Below are 20,014 nucleotides of genomic sequence, written 5' to 3' on the forward strand. Positions count from 1 at the left end.
TTAACACAAACATTGCTTTCTAAAGTAGGATAAAATTCAGTGGGTGTAAATGAACCAACTAGACAAAAATATAAGAGAAAAATCTGGAGTCTTGATGCTGAACCCAAGCTTGTATGATTCTGGAATTTATTTAAAAGGATAATTTATGGGAAAAAATAATGCCAATTTTTTTTCTAACAACTTGATATCAGTTTCCTGAAGTCACTTGGTTTTGTCAAGGTTACTAAGGAGCAGCATTATCTTATAATATTTATCTTGAAAAAAGGAGAGTATAGGATCCAGTGAGTTTCTTAGGACAAATCTAGTTAAGTCTTTATCTTTTTATTAGCTCTCACTGCAGCTTAATTTTAGCAAAATTTATTTATTACTAAAAATTCATGACTGTGTTTTTGGAGTTCCTAACCCTCTTGACATTACTTCCCTTTTAAGAATCCAAGTGATTAAAACACATTTATCTAAATATTTTAAATTCTGTCCTTTAAAGATTTAAATTACACATATCAGCATATTAATTCACACTTTTCCTAGTATGTGAAATAACCTGTCCTCCTCCTCTGGGCCACAACTTTATTCTAGTGATGAACTATTTATTATTTAAAATTCAGTCAAGGTGTACATGAGATGCTGAGCTGATGTCCAGAAAAGTTTCAAATTTACTCAAACCTTCTGTTTTGATATTTTTGAGATTATCCTCCAGTTTAAGTTTCATATAGCCATCCGGTGTAGACCAGAGGTCTAAAGAGCAACCATTCCTATGATTCTTGTCTTGAAAATATAGGAAAAAGTGTCTAAAGAGTTATCTGGAGAATGTGAAGATGAAGATGTAGGAAATGAAAGAAAAAGAATCTTGGGACAGCCCCAGGAGTTGCTGAATTCCACAGTACTTATTAAGGAACTCACAAAGGTAACATTCACTAGGAACACAAGTTGGCTTCATTACTACAAGATCGTATCATTGGTGCCCAGGGCTCAATGAAGTTCTCTGGAATCTATGTGTATTTCCTCAGTAATAGAAGAATGTTTGTTAAACTTTCTAAAAGTAGTGGTCCATAAGGGTCTGGGGTATTTATTATACTTGACCTACAAATATTACTTACTCTATTGATTTTTTAGATATATTTTAAGTATCCAGTCATTCTGGCTGTGAAAAATATCTCCGTTACAATCCAAAAGGGGGAATGCTTCGGATTGCTTGGATTCAATGGAGCTGGAAAAACTACTGTTTTTCAAATTTTGACTGGAGAAGAGACTGCTACCTCTGGTCATGTTTTCATTGATGGCTTTAGTATCACGGACAATAGCCAAAAGGTAAGACACTTAATAATCTGAGATGTGAGAAGTATGATGTTGTAAAGTGCTGGTAACAGGGAGATGGTAGGAGAGAATAGATAGGAATTGTGGTAGACATTGATATTGATACTGTTGATTCAGTAGATTCTGGAGAGAGAAATACATTTTTAAATAGAGATAGTGAAGCATCAAGAACAAAATATAAGACAAGAGTATCTCTGTGTTCTTTGAAACTGTTAGAGTAAAAGGTAAGTCCTCCCAAGAGTCCTCTGAAGACTGTAAGGATAGGGTGCTGTAAGGAAGGAAAGACTGGCCAGAAGGAGAAGGTGACTTACAACTGAGTTGCAACTGAAGCCTTGATCCCTCTTAGAGCTCTGGAACAGAATGGTCTGTGTGAGCAGTCCCAAACTGAAGCAAGATAGTTGGCCTTTGTATCCCTGCAAAGCCAGCCAGTCATTGGCTACACATGCTACCTAGAAGAGAAGGCATAACCTTGGAAGAAACTAAGTGGGGAGAAACACTCAAGAAGAAGTAAATGGTCAAAGGTTTCAAATTCCAAGAAGTCTAATTCAAGGTAATCCTGAAGAGTGTCCACTGACTTTTGTAACTAGGACTCATTGATGAAGCTCTCAATAACTGTGGCACTAAGGTTAGTTGGGTGGTGGTAATGGAAGCCTGAATAGTTCAATTCTTTCCTCTTCAGTTCATTGAACACTGTCATCATAAAATCAGAAGATGGGGTTGGGGGAGCCTGCATGCTATAGGATAAACAGTAATTTGGTAACAGAAGTGAAGCTAAGAATTTGGATTATATTTTGAAGAAAGTTATCTATGAAGCAAAGGGAAGAATTAGAATTTACTCAGAGTCTTGAGGAGACAGGAATATTTTATACAATGAACAATTTGATCAGTAGATGGGGAAAGATTGAAGATATAAAGGAAGAAGTGATGCATGATGAAAGAAGATGAGTGGGTTCTTTCAGGTGGTTCTTGAAATGGAAGGGGAGAGTGGTGTCTCACTAAATACCATTATTTATACCACTTATCAAATCCCCTTGGAGGACATAGGGTTGTGTAGAATGACAAAAAATAATTAAAGAAAGATTGTGCCAAATAGAAAAGGCTGAATTGTGAACCAAAGAGATAGCCATATAAAGTGTCAATTTTAAAAAGACCTACATGCAGGCAAATAAGAGCATTTTACAATAACTAATTCATAAATCTGAAGGAGTTTTTTCAATCTTCAGGTAATCTCTCCAAGTTGGCTGTTCTGAAATGTTACAGATGGTGATCTCTTCATTTCCTCGGGCTTTAAAAATGTTTTTAACATTGTCTACTTTATTGTGGTATAAAACATGTGACACAAAATTTACCACTTGAAATATTTCTCAATGTGCAACTCATTGACATTCAGGACATTCACATTACTGTGCAAACTTCACCACTATCCATCTCTAGAACTTCTACATTATTTCAAAATGAAAATATTTGTTAAACATTAACCCCTCATCATCTTCTACGCTCTGTTAACCACTATTATACATTCTGTTTCTATAAACTTGACTATTCTAGCTACCTTATATCAGTAGAATCATATAATATTTGTTCTTTATGTCTAACTTACTTCATCTAGCATAATGCCTTTAAGGTTTACATACATATGTATCTAAATTTTATACCATTTTAAGGCTGAATAATATTTCTTTATATGTGTATACCACATTTTGCCCATTAAACCATTGATGGACATTGGGGTTTTCCACTTGGCTTCTGTGAATAATGCATTCCTGAACTCGATTGTACAAATATCTGAGTCCCTACGTTCAATAATTTTCGGTATAGTTCTAAAGGTGAAGTTTTTAAAACCATAAGTTAATTTGTGTAATTTTCTGAAGAAATACCATAATGTATTTTTTTTAGTTTTTATTGTTATTCAATTACAGTTGTCTGCATTTTCACCCCATCCCTCCACCACAACCCAGCCAATCCCACCTTCCTCCCCCACCTCTACCCTCCCCCTTGATTTTGTCCATGTGTCCTTTATAGTAGCTCCTGTAAACCCCTCTCCCCGCTATCCCCTCCCCACTCCCCTCTGGCTATTGTTACATTGTTCTTAATTTCAATGTCTGTGGTTATGTTTTGTTTGCTTTTTTCTTTTGTTGATTATGGTCCAGTTAAAGGTGAGATCATATGGTATTTGTCCCTCACCGCCTGGCTTATTTCACTTAGCAAAATTCTCTCCAGTTCCATCCATGCCATTGCAAAGGGTATAAGCTCCTTCTTTCTCTCTGCTGCACAGAAATCCATTGTGTAAATGTACCATAGTTTTTTGATCCACTCATTTGCTGATGGGCACTTAGTAAAAGACTTAAATATAACTCGTAACACCATAAAAGTCCTAGAGGAAAACGTTGGCAGGAAAATCTCAGACATTCCACTCAGCAACATCCTCACAGCCACATCTCTAAAGCAAGGGACATAAAGGAAAGAATAAACAAATGGGACCTCATCAAAATAAAAAGCTTGTGCATGGCTAAAGAAAACAGCATTACAATAAAAAGAGAACCAACAGTATGGGAAAACATATTTGTCAATGATACCTCAGACAAGGGCCTGATCTCCATAATGTATTTTAAAGTGGCTACACCATTTTACATTTCCACCAACGATTCACAAGAGTTCCAATTTCTTCACATCATCACAAAACTTGTTATTTTTGATTGATGATACCCATTCTAATGGGTGTGAAGTGGTGTATCATTGTGGGGTTTTTTAATCTTTTGGGGTGACATTGGTTTATAAAATTTTATAGGTTTCAGCTGTACAAGTCTACAATATATCATCTGTATATTTTATTGTGTGTTAACCACCCCAAATCAAGTCTTTTAGCACCATTTATCCCTCCTTTACCCTCCTTTACCTCCCCTTCCACCCTTTCCCTCTGCCAATCACCATACTCTTATCTGTGTCCAGGAGGCTTTCATTCCTTTTTTCTTTGCTTAATCCCTTAGCTCTTCTCACACAGTACCCAAATTCCTCCCCTCTGACAGCTGTCAGCCTGTTCTCTTTATCCATGAGTCTGTCTCCACTTTATTCATTAGTATATTTTGTTCATTAGATTCTGCATATAAGTGAAATCATAGTACTTGTCTTCTCTGACTGGTTTGTTTCACATAACATAACATAATACTTTTCAGGTCCATCCTGTCAAAATAGGTAAGATTTCCTTCAAATTTATAGCTGAGTAGTATTCCATTGTGTAAATCTACCAGTTATTTTTTTTTTTATCCACTCATCTACTGGTGGGCACTTGGGCTGTTTCCAGATCTTGACTATTATAAATAGAGCTGCTATAAACATATGGATGCATATATTCTTTTTAAATGATGTTTTGGGATTTTTAGGATATATTCCCAAAAGTGGAATTGCTGGTTGAAAAGGCAGTTCATCTTTAACTTTCTTTTTAAATTTATGCCTTTGGTAAATATTTTATTTTTTTATTGTTGTTCAAGTACAATTGTCTCCATTTTCACTCCATCATACCCCCACACCCCACCCATCCCCACCTCTCACCCTGTTTAGCTTTGTCCATGTGTCCTTTATACATATTCCCTGATGGTCCTTCCCCTGTTATCCCTCTCCCCACTGCTCTCTGGTAACTGTCAGTTTGTTCTTTATTTCAGTGTATCTGGTCCTATTTTCCTTGCTCATTTATTTTGTTGATTAGATTCCACATATAGGTGAGATCATATGGTATTAGTCTTTTACTGCCTGGTTTATTTCACTTAATATAATGCTCTCCATTTCCAGCCATGCAATTGCAAAGGGTAGGAGCTCCTTCTTTCTTTCTACTGTGTAATATTCCATAGTGTAAATGTACCATAGATTTTTTATCCACTCATGTGCTGATGGGAACTTTGGCTGTTTCCAGATCTCTGCTATTATAAATAACACTGCTATAAACATACATAGGGGTGCATGTATTCTTTCAAATTACCTCCTATCCTTCACAACATCAAGGATGGAACTGAAAAGCACCAAGTGAAATAAGCCAGGTGGTGAAAGAGAAATACCATGTGATCTCGCCTATAAATGGAACCTAATCAACAAAATACGACCAGAGACATTTTAAACTTTTTGAGAAAACTCCATACCATAGTCCACAGTGGCTGCACTAGTCTGCATTCCCTCCAGTAGTGCAAGAGGGTTCCCTTGTCTCCATATCCTCACTGGCACTTGTTGTTTGTTAACTTATTAATGACAGCTATTTTTGCGGTATGAGGTGGTATCTCATTGTGGTTTTAATTTGCATCTCTCTGACGACTAGTGGCATTGAGCATCTTTGCATATGTCTGTGGGCCCTCTGTATGACCTCTTTGACTAAGTGTCTAATTATATCCTTTGTCCATGATTGTTTATCTTCCTCATGTTGAGTTGTAAAAATTCTTTAAATATTTTGGAAATTAAGCCTTTATCAGATGTCATTGGCAAATATGTTCTCCTCTACAGTGAGTTCCCTTTTCATTTTGTTGATGGTTTCTTTTGCTGTGTATAACCCTTTTAATTTGATGAAGTCCCATTTGTTTATATTTGCTTTTTCTAAATATATTTATTGATTATGCTATTACAGTTGTCCCATTTCCACCCCTTCACTCAACTCCATCCTGCCCCCTCCCTCCCTCCCACATTCCCCCCCTACAGTTCATGTCCATGGGTCATACTTATAAGTTCTTTGGCTTCTACATTTCCTACACTATTCTTACCCCCCCACTGTCTATTTTCCACCTATCATTTATGCTATTTATTTTCTGTACCTTTCCCCCCTCTCTCCCCCTCCCACTCCCCTATTGATAAGCCTCCACGTGATCTCCATTTCTGTGGTTCTGTTCCTGTTCTAGTGGTTTGCTTAATTTTCTTTTGTTTTTGTTTTAGGTGTGGTTGTTAATAACTGTGACTTTGCTGTCATTTTTACTGTTCCTATTTTTTATCTTCTTTTTCTTAGATAAGTCCCTTTAACATTTCATATAATAAGGGCTTGGTGATGATGAACTCCTTGAACTTGACCTTATCTGAGAAGCACTTTATCTGCCCTTCCATTCCAAATGATACCTTTGCTGGATACAGTAATCTTGGATGTAGGTCCTTGCCTTTCATGACTTGGAATACTTCTTGCCAGTCCCTTCTTGCCTGTAAGGTCTCTTCTGAGAAATCAGCTGACAGTCTTATGGGCACTCCTTTGTAGGTGACTGTGTCCTTTTCTCTTGCTGCCTCTAAGATCCTCTCCTTCTGTTTCATCTTGGCTAATATAATTATGATGTGCCTTGGTGTGTTCCTCCTTGGGTCCAGCTTCTTTGGGACTTTCTGAGCTTTCTGGACTTCCTGGAAGTGTATTTCCTTTGCCAGAGTAGGGAAGTTCTCCTTCATTATTTGTTCAAATAGGTTTTCAATTTTTTGTTCTTCCCCTTCTCCTTCTGGTACCCCTATAATTCGGATGTTGGAACGTTTAAAGATGTTCTGGAGGTTCCTAAGCCTCTCCTCATTTTTCCGAATTCTTGTTTCTCCATTCTTTTCTGGTTGAACGTTTCTTTCTTCCTTCTGGTCCACACCATTGATGTGAGTCCCAGTTTCCTTCGCATCACTGTTGGTTCCTTGTACATTTTCCTTTGTCTCTCTTAGCATAGCCTTCATTTTTTCATCTAGTTTTCGACCAAATTCAACCATTTCTGTGAGCGTCCTAATTACCAGTGTTTTGAACTGTGCATCTGATAGGTTGGCTATCTGTTCGCTGCTTAGTTGAATTATTTCTGGAGCTTTGAAGTGTTCTGTCATTTGGGCCATTTTTTTGTTTGTTTGTCTTGGCGAGTCTGTTACTTAAAGGGGCTGAGCCCTATGTGTTCACTGAGGTGGGGTAACACTGATTGCTGCGCTGTGATGCTCTACGTGGGGGAGGGGCTGAGAGGGAGCAATGGAGCTTGGTCCTCTCTCCACCGGATTTTAGTCACTCCCTGTGCTACCTAAAATCAAATTGGGCCTCTCTGGTGCTGATTCCCGAGTGGGTGGGCTTGTGCATGCTCTAGGTCACTGTGGGTCTCCTCAATGACCTTTCCTGTGAGACTGGGAGTTTCTCCTGCTGCCACCTCAACCCCCACAGGTGCTTTCATTTACAGGTTTAAGGCTTTATTTCCCCGCGCTGGAGCCCTGGGTTACGCGGTCTTCTTCACTCCCCCGCCGTTAGTCCCGGTTTATCTGTGCAGGAATGTGGGCCACAGGGTGCTACCCGCCACTCTGCCTGCTCCGTTCTCTGCCACTCTGAGTCTGGCCCTCTCGGTTTATCTGTGTGCGAATGTAGGGCAGTGGGGTCTGCTAGCAGTCAGACTGCCTGCCCCGTTCGTCCCACACTCCACCAGTCTCAGTCCCGCCACGGCAACGCGACTCCTCCTGCCCAGGATGCCCGTCTCCGCCCCTCCTACGGGTCTGGATGAATGTTTCTTTTTTATCTACTTGGTGTCAGACTTCCTTGCCGTTCAATTTTCTGTCAGTTCTGGTTGTGCGAGGAGGCACAGTGTGTCTACCTATGCCTCCATCTTGGTTCTCCCTGTTTATATTTTCTTTATGTCTCTTGTCCTAGGAGATATATCAGCAAAAATATCCCTATGAGAGATGGATGAGATTTTACTTCCTAAGTTTTCTCATAGATTGTTATGGTTTTTTGACTTACAATTTAGTTTTCTTAATCCATTTTGAGTTTATTCTTATGCATCGTGTAAGTTGGTACTCTAGGTTCACATTTTTGTATGTACCTGTCAAACTTTCTCAACACCATTTATTTTTTAATATACTTTGTTGATTATGCTATTACAGTTGTCCCATTTTCCCACCTTTATCCCCCTCCACTTTGCACACCCCCTCCCACCAACATCACCCCCCCCTTTAGTTCATGTCCATGGATCATACATATAAGTTCTTTGGCTTCTACATTTCCTATACTATTCTTAACTTCCCCCTGTCTATTTTCTACCTACCATTATGTTTCTTATTCCCTGTACTTTCCCCCCCCATGTCCACTTCCCCCTCCTTGCTGATAACCCTCCATGTGATCTCCATCTCTGTGATTCTGTTCCTGTTCCAGTTGTTTGCTTAGTTCGTTCTTGTTTTTGTTTTTTAAGGTTCAGTTGTTGATAGCTGTGAGTTTGTTGTCATTTTACTGTTTATGTTTTTGTTTATGTATTCACCAGGGCAGGGCAACCCACATGGCTGCATTGTGGTGCTATATGTGGGGGAGGGGTCTGAGAGAGAACAATGTCATTTAGATAAGTCCCTTTAACATTTCATATAATAAGGGCTTGGTGATGATGAACTCCTTTAACCTGATCTTCTCTGGGAAGCACTTTATCTGCCCTTCCATTGTAAATGATAGCTTTGCTGGATAGAGTAATCTTGGATGTAGGTCGTTGCCTTTCATGACTTTGAATACTTCTCTCCAGCTCCTTCTTGCCTGTAAGGTTTGTTTTGAGGAATCAGCTGATAGTCTTATGGGAACTCCTTTGTAGGTAACTGTGTCCTTTTCTCTTGCTGCTTTTAAGATTCCCTCCTTATCTTTAATCTTGGCTAATGTAATTGTGATGTGTCTTGGTGGATGTTTCCTTGGGTCCAACTTCTTTGAGTCTCTCTGAGCTTCCTGGACTTCCTGGAAGTCTATTTCCTTTGCCAGACTGGGGAAGTTCTCCTTCATTATTTGTTCAAATAAGTTTTCAATTTCATGCTCTTCCTCTTCTCTTTCTTGGCACCCCTATGATTTGGATGTTGGAATGTTTAAAGTTGTCCCTGAGGTTCCTAAGCCTCTCCTCATTTTCTGAATTCTTGTTTCTTCATTCTCTTCTGGTTGAATGTTTATTTATTCCTTCTGGTCCAAACCATTGATTTGGGTCCCGCTCTCCTTCCCATCACTGTTGGTTCTCTGTACATTTTCCTTTATTTACTTTTCATAGCCTTCATTTTTTCCTCTATTTTTGAACCATACTCAACCATTTCTGTGAGCATCCTGATTACCAGTATTTTGAACTCTGTATCTAATAGGTTGGCTATCTCTTCATCACTTTCTGTTGTATTTTTTCTGGAGCTTTCTTCTGTTCTTTCATTTGGGCCATTTTTGTCTGTGTGTGCCTGTTACATAGTATGGGGTGGAGCCTTAGGTATTCACCAGGGCAGGGCAACCCACATGGCTACATTGTGGTGCTATATGTGGGGGAGGGGTCTGAGAGAGAACAATGTCATTTACTTCACTCTCAGCAGGCTTTCAGTCACTTTCTCCACTACCCACAAGCAAGTCGGGCCCTTCTGATGTTTATTCCCAGGTGGGTGGGTTTGTGTACATTCTAGGACCCATTTGGTCTCTCCAATGTACTCTCCTGTGAGTCTGGGAGTTTTTCCTGCTGCCGCAACCCCCACAGGATTTTACAGTCAGAGGTTTTGAGGGTTGATTTCCCTGCACTGGAAACCTGGGTTGCACAGTAGGTCTTACTCCCCAGTTTTTCCTCCCAGTTTATCCACATGCAAGTGTGGGACTGCCTGGTCCACCAGATGCTGTCTCACCTGCCCAGGTACTTTGGCCACCACCTTGCCACATGTCCTCTCTGCCCGACCTGCCCATCTCTGCCCCTCCTACTAGCCTGGATGAACGTTTCTTTAACTCCTTTGCTGTTGGACCTACAGTTCGATTTCCTGGCAGTTCTGATTTTTTTTGTTTTTAAATTTGTTGTTGTCCTTCTTTTGGTTGTGTGAGGAGGTACAGTCTATCTACCTATGCCTCCATCTTGGCCAGAAGTCCTCAACACCACTCATTGAAGAGACTGTCTTTACTCCATTGAATGATCTTGCCTCCTTTTCCAATTATTAATTAAACATAGCAGCATGGGTTTATGTCTGAGCTCTCTATTCTGTTCCTTTGATCTATATACATTTCATATGTGTTTTGATTACAATGGCTTTATAGTATAGCTTGATATCTGGTATTGCAATCCCTCCAACTTAGTTCTTTTTCCTCAAGATTATTGAGGCTATTCAAGGTCATTTGTGGTTCCATATAAATTTTTGTAATATTTTTTCTAGATCTGTGAAATATGCCATTGATATTTAAATAGGAATTGCATTGAATCTATAGATTGCTTTGAATAGCATGGGTGTTTTAATAATACTAATTCTTCCATTTCATGAACAGTATATGCTTCCACTTGTTTGTGTCACCTTCAATTTTCTTCTTCAGTGTCTTATAATTTTTTGACTACAGGTTTTTTACATCCTTGGTTAAATTTATTCTTATGTATTTTTTGAAGCAATTGTGACTGGGATTTTTCCTTAGTTTCTCTCCTGTTAGTTCACTATTAGCGTATAAAAACAACTGATTTCTAGACATTTACTTTGTATCCAGCTACTTTACTGAATTAATTTATAGTTCTAGTAGTTTTTTGAAGAAATCTTTAGGGTTCTCTATTTACAGTGTAATATTATCCACAAATAATAACGGTTTTACTTCTTTATTTCCAATTTAAATGTGTGTTCTTTTTTGTTCCTGTCTGATTACTGTGACTAGGATTTCCAGTACTATGTTGAATAAGAGTGGTGAAAGTGAATGTCCCCGGCTTGTTCCCAATCTTAAGAAAAATGCTTTTAGTTTTTTCCTATGGAGTACGACATTAGCTGTGAGTTTGTCATGCATGGCCTTTCTTATGTTATGGCCTCTATTCACACTTTGCTGAGAGTGTTTATCATAAATGGTGATGGATTTAATCAAATGCTTTTTATGCATCTATTGACATGATCATGTGATTTTTATCCTTCATTTTATTTATGTGGTATACTATGTTTATTAATTTGCAGATAATGTACAAACCTTGAAACCCTGGAATAAATCCTAGTAGATCATTGTGTATGATATTTTAATGTATTGCTGAATTTGGTTTGCTAATATTTTGTTGTGGATTTTAGCATCTCTGTTTAACAGGGATTTTGGCCTATAATTTTTTTCCCTCGTAATATCAAAATTTGGTTTTAGAATTAAGATAATGCTGGCCTAGTAAAATGAACTTGGTCATTATCTCTCCTCTTGAAATTTTTGGAATAATTTGAGAATAGATGTTAGTTCTTTGAATGTTTGGTAAATTAATCCATGAAGCATCTGGTCCAAGACTTGTATTTGTTAGCTTTTTTTTTTTTAATTGTTGCTTCATTTCACTAGCTGTAATCTGTCTATTAAGATTTTCAAAATTTTTCTAATTCAGTTTTGGAAGATTGTGTGTTTCTAGAAATTTATCCATTTTGCCTATTTTGTACAATTTGTTGGCAAAGAGTTGTTTATAGTATTTTCTTAACAATAATTTTTATTTCTGTGGTGTAAGTTGATACTTATCTGCTTTCATTTTTTTATTTTATTTATTTGGGTCTTCTTTTTTTTTGTCTTGATGAATCTGGCTAAAGATTCATCAATCTTGTTTAACTTCAAAGAACCAGCTCTTGGTTTCATTGACCTTATGTATTGTTCTTTTTGTCTCGATGCCATTTATTTCTGCTCTGATCTTTATTATTTCCTTCCCTCTATTTACTCTAGGCTTTATTTGTTGTTTTTCCTAGTCCTTTTAGGTGTAGGGTTCGATTGTTTATTTGATATTTTTCTTGCTTCTGGAGGTAAGTGTGTATTGCTATAAACTTGATCTCAGGACTGCTTTCAGTGTGCCTCATAGATTTTGTATGTTGTGTGTTTATTTCATTTGTTTCCAGGTAATTTTTTATTTCTTCCTTGATCTCATTGATAGCCAGTTCATTACATGCTGTTTAGCCTTCATGTGTTTGAATGTTTTTGAAGTTTTTTTACTCGTATTTGAAATCTAGTTTCATGCCATTGGGATCTAGGAAGATGCTTGATATGATTTCAGACTTCTCTAATTTGTTAGAACTTATTTTCTGTCCTAACATTAATCTGTCTTGGAGAATGTTCTATGTGATCAACTAAATTCATGTGATCCAGTGTGTCATGTAACATTACAGTGTCATTGTTGATTATTTTTCTGGAAAAGCTATCTATTGATGACAATGAGATGTTAAAATTCCATACTATGACTGTCGATTGACTGACTATTCCATACTATGGAATTCCATAGTAATTCCATACTATGACTGACTATTGCTATCGATCTTTCTTAAAGTCCACCAAAAAGGTTTCTTTATGTATTTTGGTGCTCCTATATTGACTGCATATATGTTTACAAGAATTATATCCTCTCGTTGTCTCAATTCCTTTAGTATTATCTAATGACTTTCTTTGTCTCTGTTATGGCTTTGCTTTGAAGTCTGTTTCGTCAGTTAGAAGTATTACTACCCTACCTTTCCTTTTATTTTGATTTCCATGGAATTTCTTTATTTCTTCACTTTTAGTCATAGTCAAGCCCTTTTTTCCTAAGGTCGGTCTCTTTTCTTAATTTTTTTTTTATTGTTCAAGTACAAGTTTTCCATTTTCACCCCACCATACATACCCATCCCCAACTTCCACCCTCAAACCCACACCCTTTGGATTTGTCCATGTGTCCTTCACCCACATTCCTTGATGCCCACCCCCCTCCCCCACATTGTCCCTCTCCCCCTTCCTCTCTGGTTAGTGTCAGATTGCTCTTTATTTCAATGTCTGTGGTTGTATTTTGCTTGCTTGTTTGTTTTGTTGATTAGGTTCCACTTAAAGGTGAAATATGGTATTTCCCTTTCACTACATTGGTGTTTCACTTAGCATAAAGCACTCCAGTTCTATCCATGCTGTTGCAAAGGGTAGGAGCTCCTTCTTTCTTTCTGCTGTGTAGTATTCCATTGTGTAAATGTACCATAGTCTTTTGATCCATTTATTTACAGATGGGCACTTAGATTGCTTCCAACACTTGGCTATAATGAGTTGTACTGCTATGAACATTGGGGTGCATAGGTTCTTTTGGATTGGTATTTCAGTATAATTAGGGAATAATACCCAAAATTGTATTGCTAGGTCAAAAGGCAGTTCCATTTTTGGTTTCTGAGGAAATTCCATACTGTTTTCCACAGTAGCCTCACCAGTCTGCATTCCCACCAACAGTGCACTAGGGTTCCCTTTTCTACTCAACCTCACCAGCACTTGTTTGTGGAGTTGTTTATGATGGTCATTCTGACTGGTGTGAAGTGGTGTCTCATTGTGGTTTTGATTTGCATCTCTCTGATGGCTAGTGATGCTGAGCATCTTTTCATATGTCTCTGGGCCTTCTGTATGTCTTCCTTGGAGAATTGTCTGTTCAAGACCTGTACCCATTTTTTAATTGGGTTCTTTGTCTTCCTGAAGTGGAGTCATGTGAGTTCTTCATATATTTTGGAGATCAATCCCTTGTCTGAGATATCATTGGCAAATATGCTTTCCCATACAGTTGGTTCTCTTTTAATTTTAATGCTCTTTTCATTAGCTGTGCAGAAACATTTTAATTTGATGAGGTCCCATTTGTTTATTCTTCCCTTTATGTCTCTTACTCTAGGGCACATATCAGTGAAAATATTGCTGTGTGGAATATATGAGATTTTCCTGCCTATGTTCATCTGTAGGACTTTTATGGTGTTATGACTTATATTTACATCTTTTATCCACCTTGAATTTATTTTTGTGTATGGTGTAAGTTGGTGATAGAGTTTCATTTTTTTGCATGTAGCTGTCCAGATCTCCCAATACCATTTGTTGAAAGGCCATTTTCATTCCATTTTATCTTTGTGCCCCTTTTATCAAATATTAATTAGCCATAGAGACTTTGAATTTCTTGGCTCCCTATTCTGTTTCATTGATCTATGTGTGTGTTTTTATGCCAGTAACAGACTGTTTTCGTTACTATAGCCTTATAATATAGTTTTATATCAGATACTGTGATCTCTCCTACTTTATTCTTCTTTCTTAAAATTGCTGACACTATTCGGGGTCCCTTATGGTTCCATATAAATTTTTGAAATGTTTGTTCATTATCTATGAAATACGTCATTAGTATTTTGATAGGGATTGAGTTGAATCTATAAATTGCTTTAGGTAGTATGGACACTTTGATGACGTTAATTCTTCCAATCCATGAACAAGGTATATGCTTCCATTTATTTCCATCTTCCTTAACTTCCTTCTTCAATGTTGTATAGTTTTCTGAGAAAAGGTCTTTTGCCTCCTTGGTTAGGTTTATTCCTATGTACTGTATTTTTCTTGTTGCTATAGCAAATCAGAAGTTTTTTCTAATATCTGTTTCTGATATTTCCTTGTTGGTGTATAAAAATACCTTTGATTTCTGAATATTGGCTCTGTACCCCTCTGTTTTTCCAAATTAATTTATTAGGTTGACTAGGTTTTTGGTGGAGTCTATAGTATTTTCTGTGAACACTATCATGTCATTGGCAAACAGTGATGGTTTACTTCCTCCTTTCCAATTTGTTTGCCTTTTATTTTTCTTTTTTTCTGATAACTCTCACTAGGACTTCCAATACTATGCCGAGTAGAAGTGGTGAAAGTAGACATCCTTGTCTTGTTCCTGGTTAGTGGGAAAGCTTTTAGTTTTTGCCCATTGAGTATGATGTTGGCTGTTGGTTTCTCATACATGGCCTTTATTATTTTGTGATATGCTCCATCCACTCCTGCATTGCTGAGTGTTTTTATCAGAAATAGGTGCTGTACCTTATCAAATGCTTTTTCTGCATCTATTGATCATGTGATTTTTGTCTTTCCTTTTGTTTAAGTGATGTGATATATTATGTTTCTTGATTTGCAAATATCGTACCATCATTGCAATCCTGGGGTGAACCTCACGTTATTATAGTGTATGATCTTTTTAATGTATTCCTACATGTGGTTTGCCAATATTTTGTTCAGAATTTTAGCATTTATGTTCATCAGCAATATTGGCCTGTAGTTTCCTTTCTTTGTTATGTCTTTATCTGTTTTGGGGATTATGATAATGCTGGCTTCATAAAAACTACCTCAGAGCCTTCCTTGTTCTTAGATTTTCTGGAATTGTCTGAGGAGGATAGGGGTTAGCTCTTCCTTAAGTGTTTTATAAAATTCTGCTCTGATACCATCCAGTCCAGGGCTTTTGTGTGCCAGGAGGTTTTTTTGATTACTGCTTCTGTTACACCAGCTAGTATCAGTCTTTTCAAGCTTTCTGCTTCTTCTTAATTCAGTTTTGGAAGATTATTTTTTCCAGAAATGTCCCCATTTCACCCAGGTTTTCAAACTTTTTGGCATATAGTTGTTTGTAGTAACTTCTTACATTGCTTTGTATTTCTGTGATATCAGTTGTAATTTCTCCTCTTTCATTTCTGATTTTGTGTATTTGGATCCTCTCTCTTTTTTTCTTGAAGAGTCTTCTTAAAGGCTTGTCAATGTTGTTTATCCTTTCAAAGCACGAGCTCCTGGATTTATTGATTCTTTGCATTGCTCTTTTTTTAAAATTTTTATTGTTATTCAATTACAGTTGTGTGCCTGCTCTTTTAGTCTGTATGTCATTTAATTTTGTTCTGATCTTGGTTATGTCCTTCCTTCTTCTCTTGCTGGACTTTGTTTGTTGTTGTTTCTCCAGTTCTTATAGATGTAGGGTTAGGTTGTTTATCTGAACTGTTTCTACCTTCTAGGTAGGCCTGTATTTCTATGAACTTCCTTCTCAAAACTGCCTTCGCTGTGTTCCATAATATTTGGACTGTTGTGTGCTCATTTTCATTTGTGTACAAAAACTCTTTGATTTCTTCCTTGATCTCATTCTTAATCCATTCATTGTTTAAGAGCATGCTATTCAATCTCCACGACTGTGAGTGTTTTTGACTTTTTTTCCTTGAGGTTGGTTTCTAGTTTCAGGCCCTTGTGGTCTGAGACAGGCTTGATATGATTTCAATTTTCTTGACTTTGTTGAGGCTTGTTTTGTTTCCTATCAGGTGGTTTATCTTTGAAAATGTTCCATGTGCATTGGAAAAGAATACGTATTTTGCTTCTTTGGGAGAAAACGTTCTATTATAATAATTAAGCCCATTTCATCTAGAGCATTGTTCAATTTCACAATAACCTTGTTGATATTTTGTTTGGAAGATCTATCTATCCATTTTTGACGGTGTGTTGTTATAATCTCCTAATATAAGTGTGCTGCTCTCTATACCTTTCTTGAAGTCCTCCAAGATTTTCCTTATATATTTGGGTGGTCCTATGTTAGGTGCATATATGTTTATAATGTTTATGTGTTCTGGATAAATTCTTCCCTTGAGTATTATGAAGTGTCCTTCTCTGACTCTTTTTATAGCCATTGTTTTGAAGTCAATTTTGTCTGATATAAATATTGCTACACCAGCTTTTTTTCCCTGCCCATTTGTTTAGAATAGTTTTTTCCAACCCTTTACTTTCAGCCTGTTCTTTTTTCCTGATGTGTGTCTCTTGTGGTGACCATATGTACAGGTTATGCTTTCTTATCCATTCAGGTACCCTATGTCTTTGGATTGAAACATCTAATCCATTTACATTTAAGGTTATTATTGATAGGTACTTACTCATTTTCCTCCCTTTGTAACTGTTTTCCTCTCTCTCTCATTTCTTTCTTCCCCTTCTTAAGGCAGTCCCTTTAGCATATCTTGCAGTGCTGGTTTGGTGGAGGTGTATTCTTTCAGATTTCTTTTATCTGGGAAACTCGTTATTTTTCCTACCATTTTCATTGCTAGCCTTGCTGGGTAGGGTAGTCTTGGTTGCCAACCTTTGCTTTTCATTACTTGGAATATTTCTTGCCATTCCCTTCTAGCTTGTAGTGTTTCTGTTGAGAAGTCAGCTGCTAGCTTTATCAGAGCTCCCTTGTGTGTTATATCTCTTACTACTTTTAAGATTCTCTCTTTGTCTTTAAAACTCCACATTTTAATTTTGATGTGTCTTGGAATGGGCCTCTTGGATTCATTTTGATTAGGACCCTCTGTGCTTCCTGACCGTGCTTGACTTTTCCCCTCTCCAGGTTTGGGGAGTTTTCTGCCATTATTTTTCAAACATAGTTATTATCCCTTGTTCCTTCTCTTCTCCTTTAGGTATTCCTCTGATCCCAATGTTGTTGTGTTTCATGCTCTCTTGCAGTTCCCTTAAGCTATCTTCATATTTTTTTAATCTTTTTTTGTGCAGCTGCTCTACCTGGATATTTCTTTTTACCTTGTCTTCCAACTTGCTACTTTGGTCCTCTGCTTCATCCAAACTGCTTGTAATTCCTTCTAGTGTATTTTTTATTTCATAAATTGTATTCTTCACTTTTACTGGCTCTTGTTATAGTTCCTATTTCCTTTTTTATACTGTTGTAGTTCCCACTCAGTTCCTTGTAGTTTTCTGTGAGTTTCTTGAGCATCCTTATAACCATTCTTTTTATTGTATATCTGATAGTTTCTTGCCTCCATTTCATTTAGATCTTTTTGAGGAGTCTTTCATTCTTTTAGATTGGATATTCTTTCTTTTTCTCCCCATTTTAGGTGAGGCTATTTGTTTGTTTCTGTGATTCCCAGTGCTCTCCTTTGCTAGCTGCCTTTGTATGGTGAACTTCTAGGGTAGGAGTTCTGTGGGACTCAGTGGTATGGTTTCTTTGATCTTCTTGCCTGGATGCTCTAAGGATGCCCTTTCTTCCATTTGTGTGGGCTCTCTTGTACTTTGTCTTTACCTGTTGGTGGCTTCTTTGTTGGTGGGTTCTCCCCTTCAGCAGGTTTACTGGTACTCATAACTCCCATCTTGTCTTACATGTAATCAGAGGCAGGATGAAAGTGAGATGGGGTAAGACAGAGGTAGAATATTCCATGGGATTAAACTGCTAACAAGTAGAGAACATATAGGAGGTCCTTTGGAGACATACAGCAATAACTGTAATATTTCACCCAAGTAGCCACTTTTTATAAAAGGTGAAAAAGAGATAAGACTCTTACTGGAAGGGAAATAGAATGTGAGCAGTCTTTAGAAAGCAAAGCACTTATTCAAGCTTAGATGGTGAGATATAGTGAGAGAGTAAGGATAGAATCTTGGTGTAGTATGTGAGAGTATAAAGTTAACCACAAAAGTAATAAAGTTTAAGATGGCGAAATGGATTAAGGGTGCTATGAGGGGTTTGGAATAGCAATAATATGATTAGAAATATCTAATCTGAATAAAAATAATAAAAAGTAAAAGATCAAGAATAGTGTGTTATTGGAATACAAGTGAAGTGAAAGAGGAAACAAGTAAAATGGAATATGAAGGGGAGAGTAAAGAAAACCAATCAAACAATGAAATCAGACAAACAAAACCAAAAAAAAAAAAGCTACATAGAAAAAAGAGAAATAAAATAATAAAAACAAAAAATAATAATAAAGAAAATAAAATACAAGTTCTGAAGGATGGCAAAGTGAAATTTGTCTCAGCTGTTGGTGTCAGCCTTCTGACTTCTTTCTGGGTCTGTCTTTGGTCTTCTCAGAGCTCCAGGTCTTTTTTTCTTATACTTGGAAAGACAAAAACACTCCTGCTGATTTTAAATCTGCCAAGAGGGTTTTGCTGTTCTTCCTGGATATTGCAGGCAAGGAAAGGTTGGGCTCTATTGTCCCCACCCCCCCTTTCCTGTGTTCCCGAGAGGATGGGGGCTTGGCCTGGGCTACAATATTCACGTGTGCCCAGTTTCAGGCCCATGCCCTCAGAGCATTGTGCAGCCCACACTGTCCACTGCATATATGTACCAGGCCAGGGCCTCTAATCCACCTCCTTGGGCAACCCTTTGATTAGTCCATGAGGTGCACTGAGAGGGAGGAAATCTCACCCCTCCTTCTTCCTCTTTGTTGGCCTAGGCCTGCACATGCGCAAAATCCCTTCATGGCAGTTAAGTTCCCCTATTGAATTAAGTCTCTCTGGGCACTGCTACCTCTCTGAGCCTTTGGTACACCCCTTTGATCAATCCAAGAGGTACCCTGTGTGGGAGTAAATTGTGCCCCCCTCCTCCTTCTTCGCTGGCTCCACTGCTTAGCAGGAAAGGTCCTTGCACAACTGCTGAGAGCTTTGTGGGTTTTTTTGAGCAAATTCCCCTTGTTTGCAGCAGGCCATTCCTATCAAGCACCCAGCTTTCCACACAGACCAACTCTCTGACCAGTCCAGAGACTATCTGGGTCATAGGCAGTCTTGGCCCTTCTCTTCTTCTATCTCCATGTGTCACCTAGATCCCCAATTTCTCAGGAATTGTCCCAGCCATTGACCAGAGTCCCCACCATGATATGCCACCAGCTATGTCTCTGACTGCATCTTTATCCACCCACCAACTTTAACCATCCAGGTCTCTCCTGGCACATGCCTGCAAATTCACTGCTTTGAGAGGGAAGGGAACTGAAAAGTTGCAATCACTGACCTGGCTCTCCAAAGCTGCCACCACAGCCATGGTCTCTGGCACAGGGCCTGGGGACCCTCCCATCATCCTACACAATCTCCTTACCATCTGTATTTAAATGTCCTCTGCAACCTTTTGCTTCCAAACTTCACATCAGCTGGAATTCTGTTGGCTGTTCACTGTGTTCCTTGGAAGATAGGGTAGGTGTCCCAGTTGGGTACACAGTTGGCTCCCACCTACCTCACTGCCAACTTCCAGCCCTCTAACCTTTACCTTTTTAAATATGATGTATCTTGTGAGGGTCTCTTTGGGTTTACCTTGATTAGGACTCTCTCTTTCTGAACTTCCATGACTTGTTT

At 38.0% G+C, this 20,014-nt stretch overlaps 1 protein-coding gene across 1 annotated transcript in view; it reads left to right on the forward strand.

Annotated features, from left to right (window-relative positions):
* The window catches only part of LOC112304861 (phospholipid-transporting ATPase ABCA3-like), a 298,559-nt gene that overhangs the window by 222,968 nt on the left and 55,577 nt on the right, over positions 1–20,014 (forward strand). The window contains exons 24-25 of the mRNA XM_024560544.2: positions 779–904; positions 1,114–1,308. Coding sequence (XP_024416312.2) covers positions 779–904; positions 1,114–1,308 — 321 coding nt within the window. The remainder of the gene's footprint in view (positions 1–778; positions 905–1,113; positions 1,309–20,014) is intronic.

This window comes from Desmodus rotundus, chromosome 1 (assembly GCF_022682495.2).
Source record: "Desmodus rotundus isolate HL8 chromosome 1, HLdesRot8A.1, whole genome shotgun sequence".
Taxonomy (NCBI): Eukaryota; Metazoa; Chordata; class Mammalia; order Chiroptera; family Phyllostomidae; genus Desmodus; species Desmodus rotundus.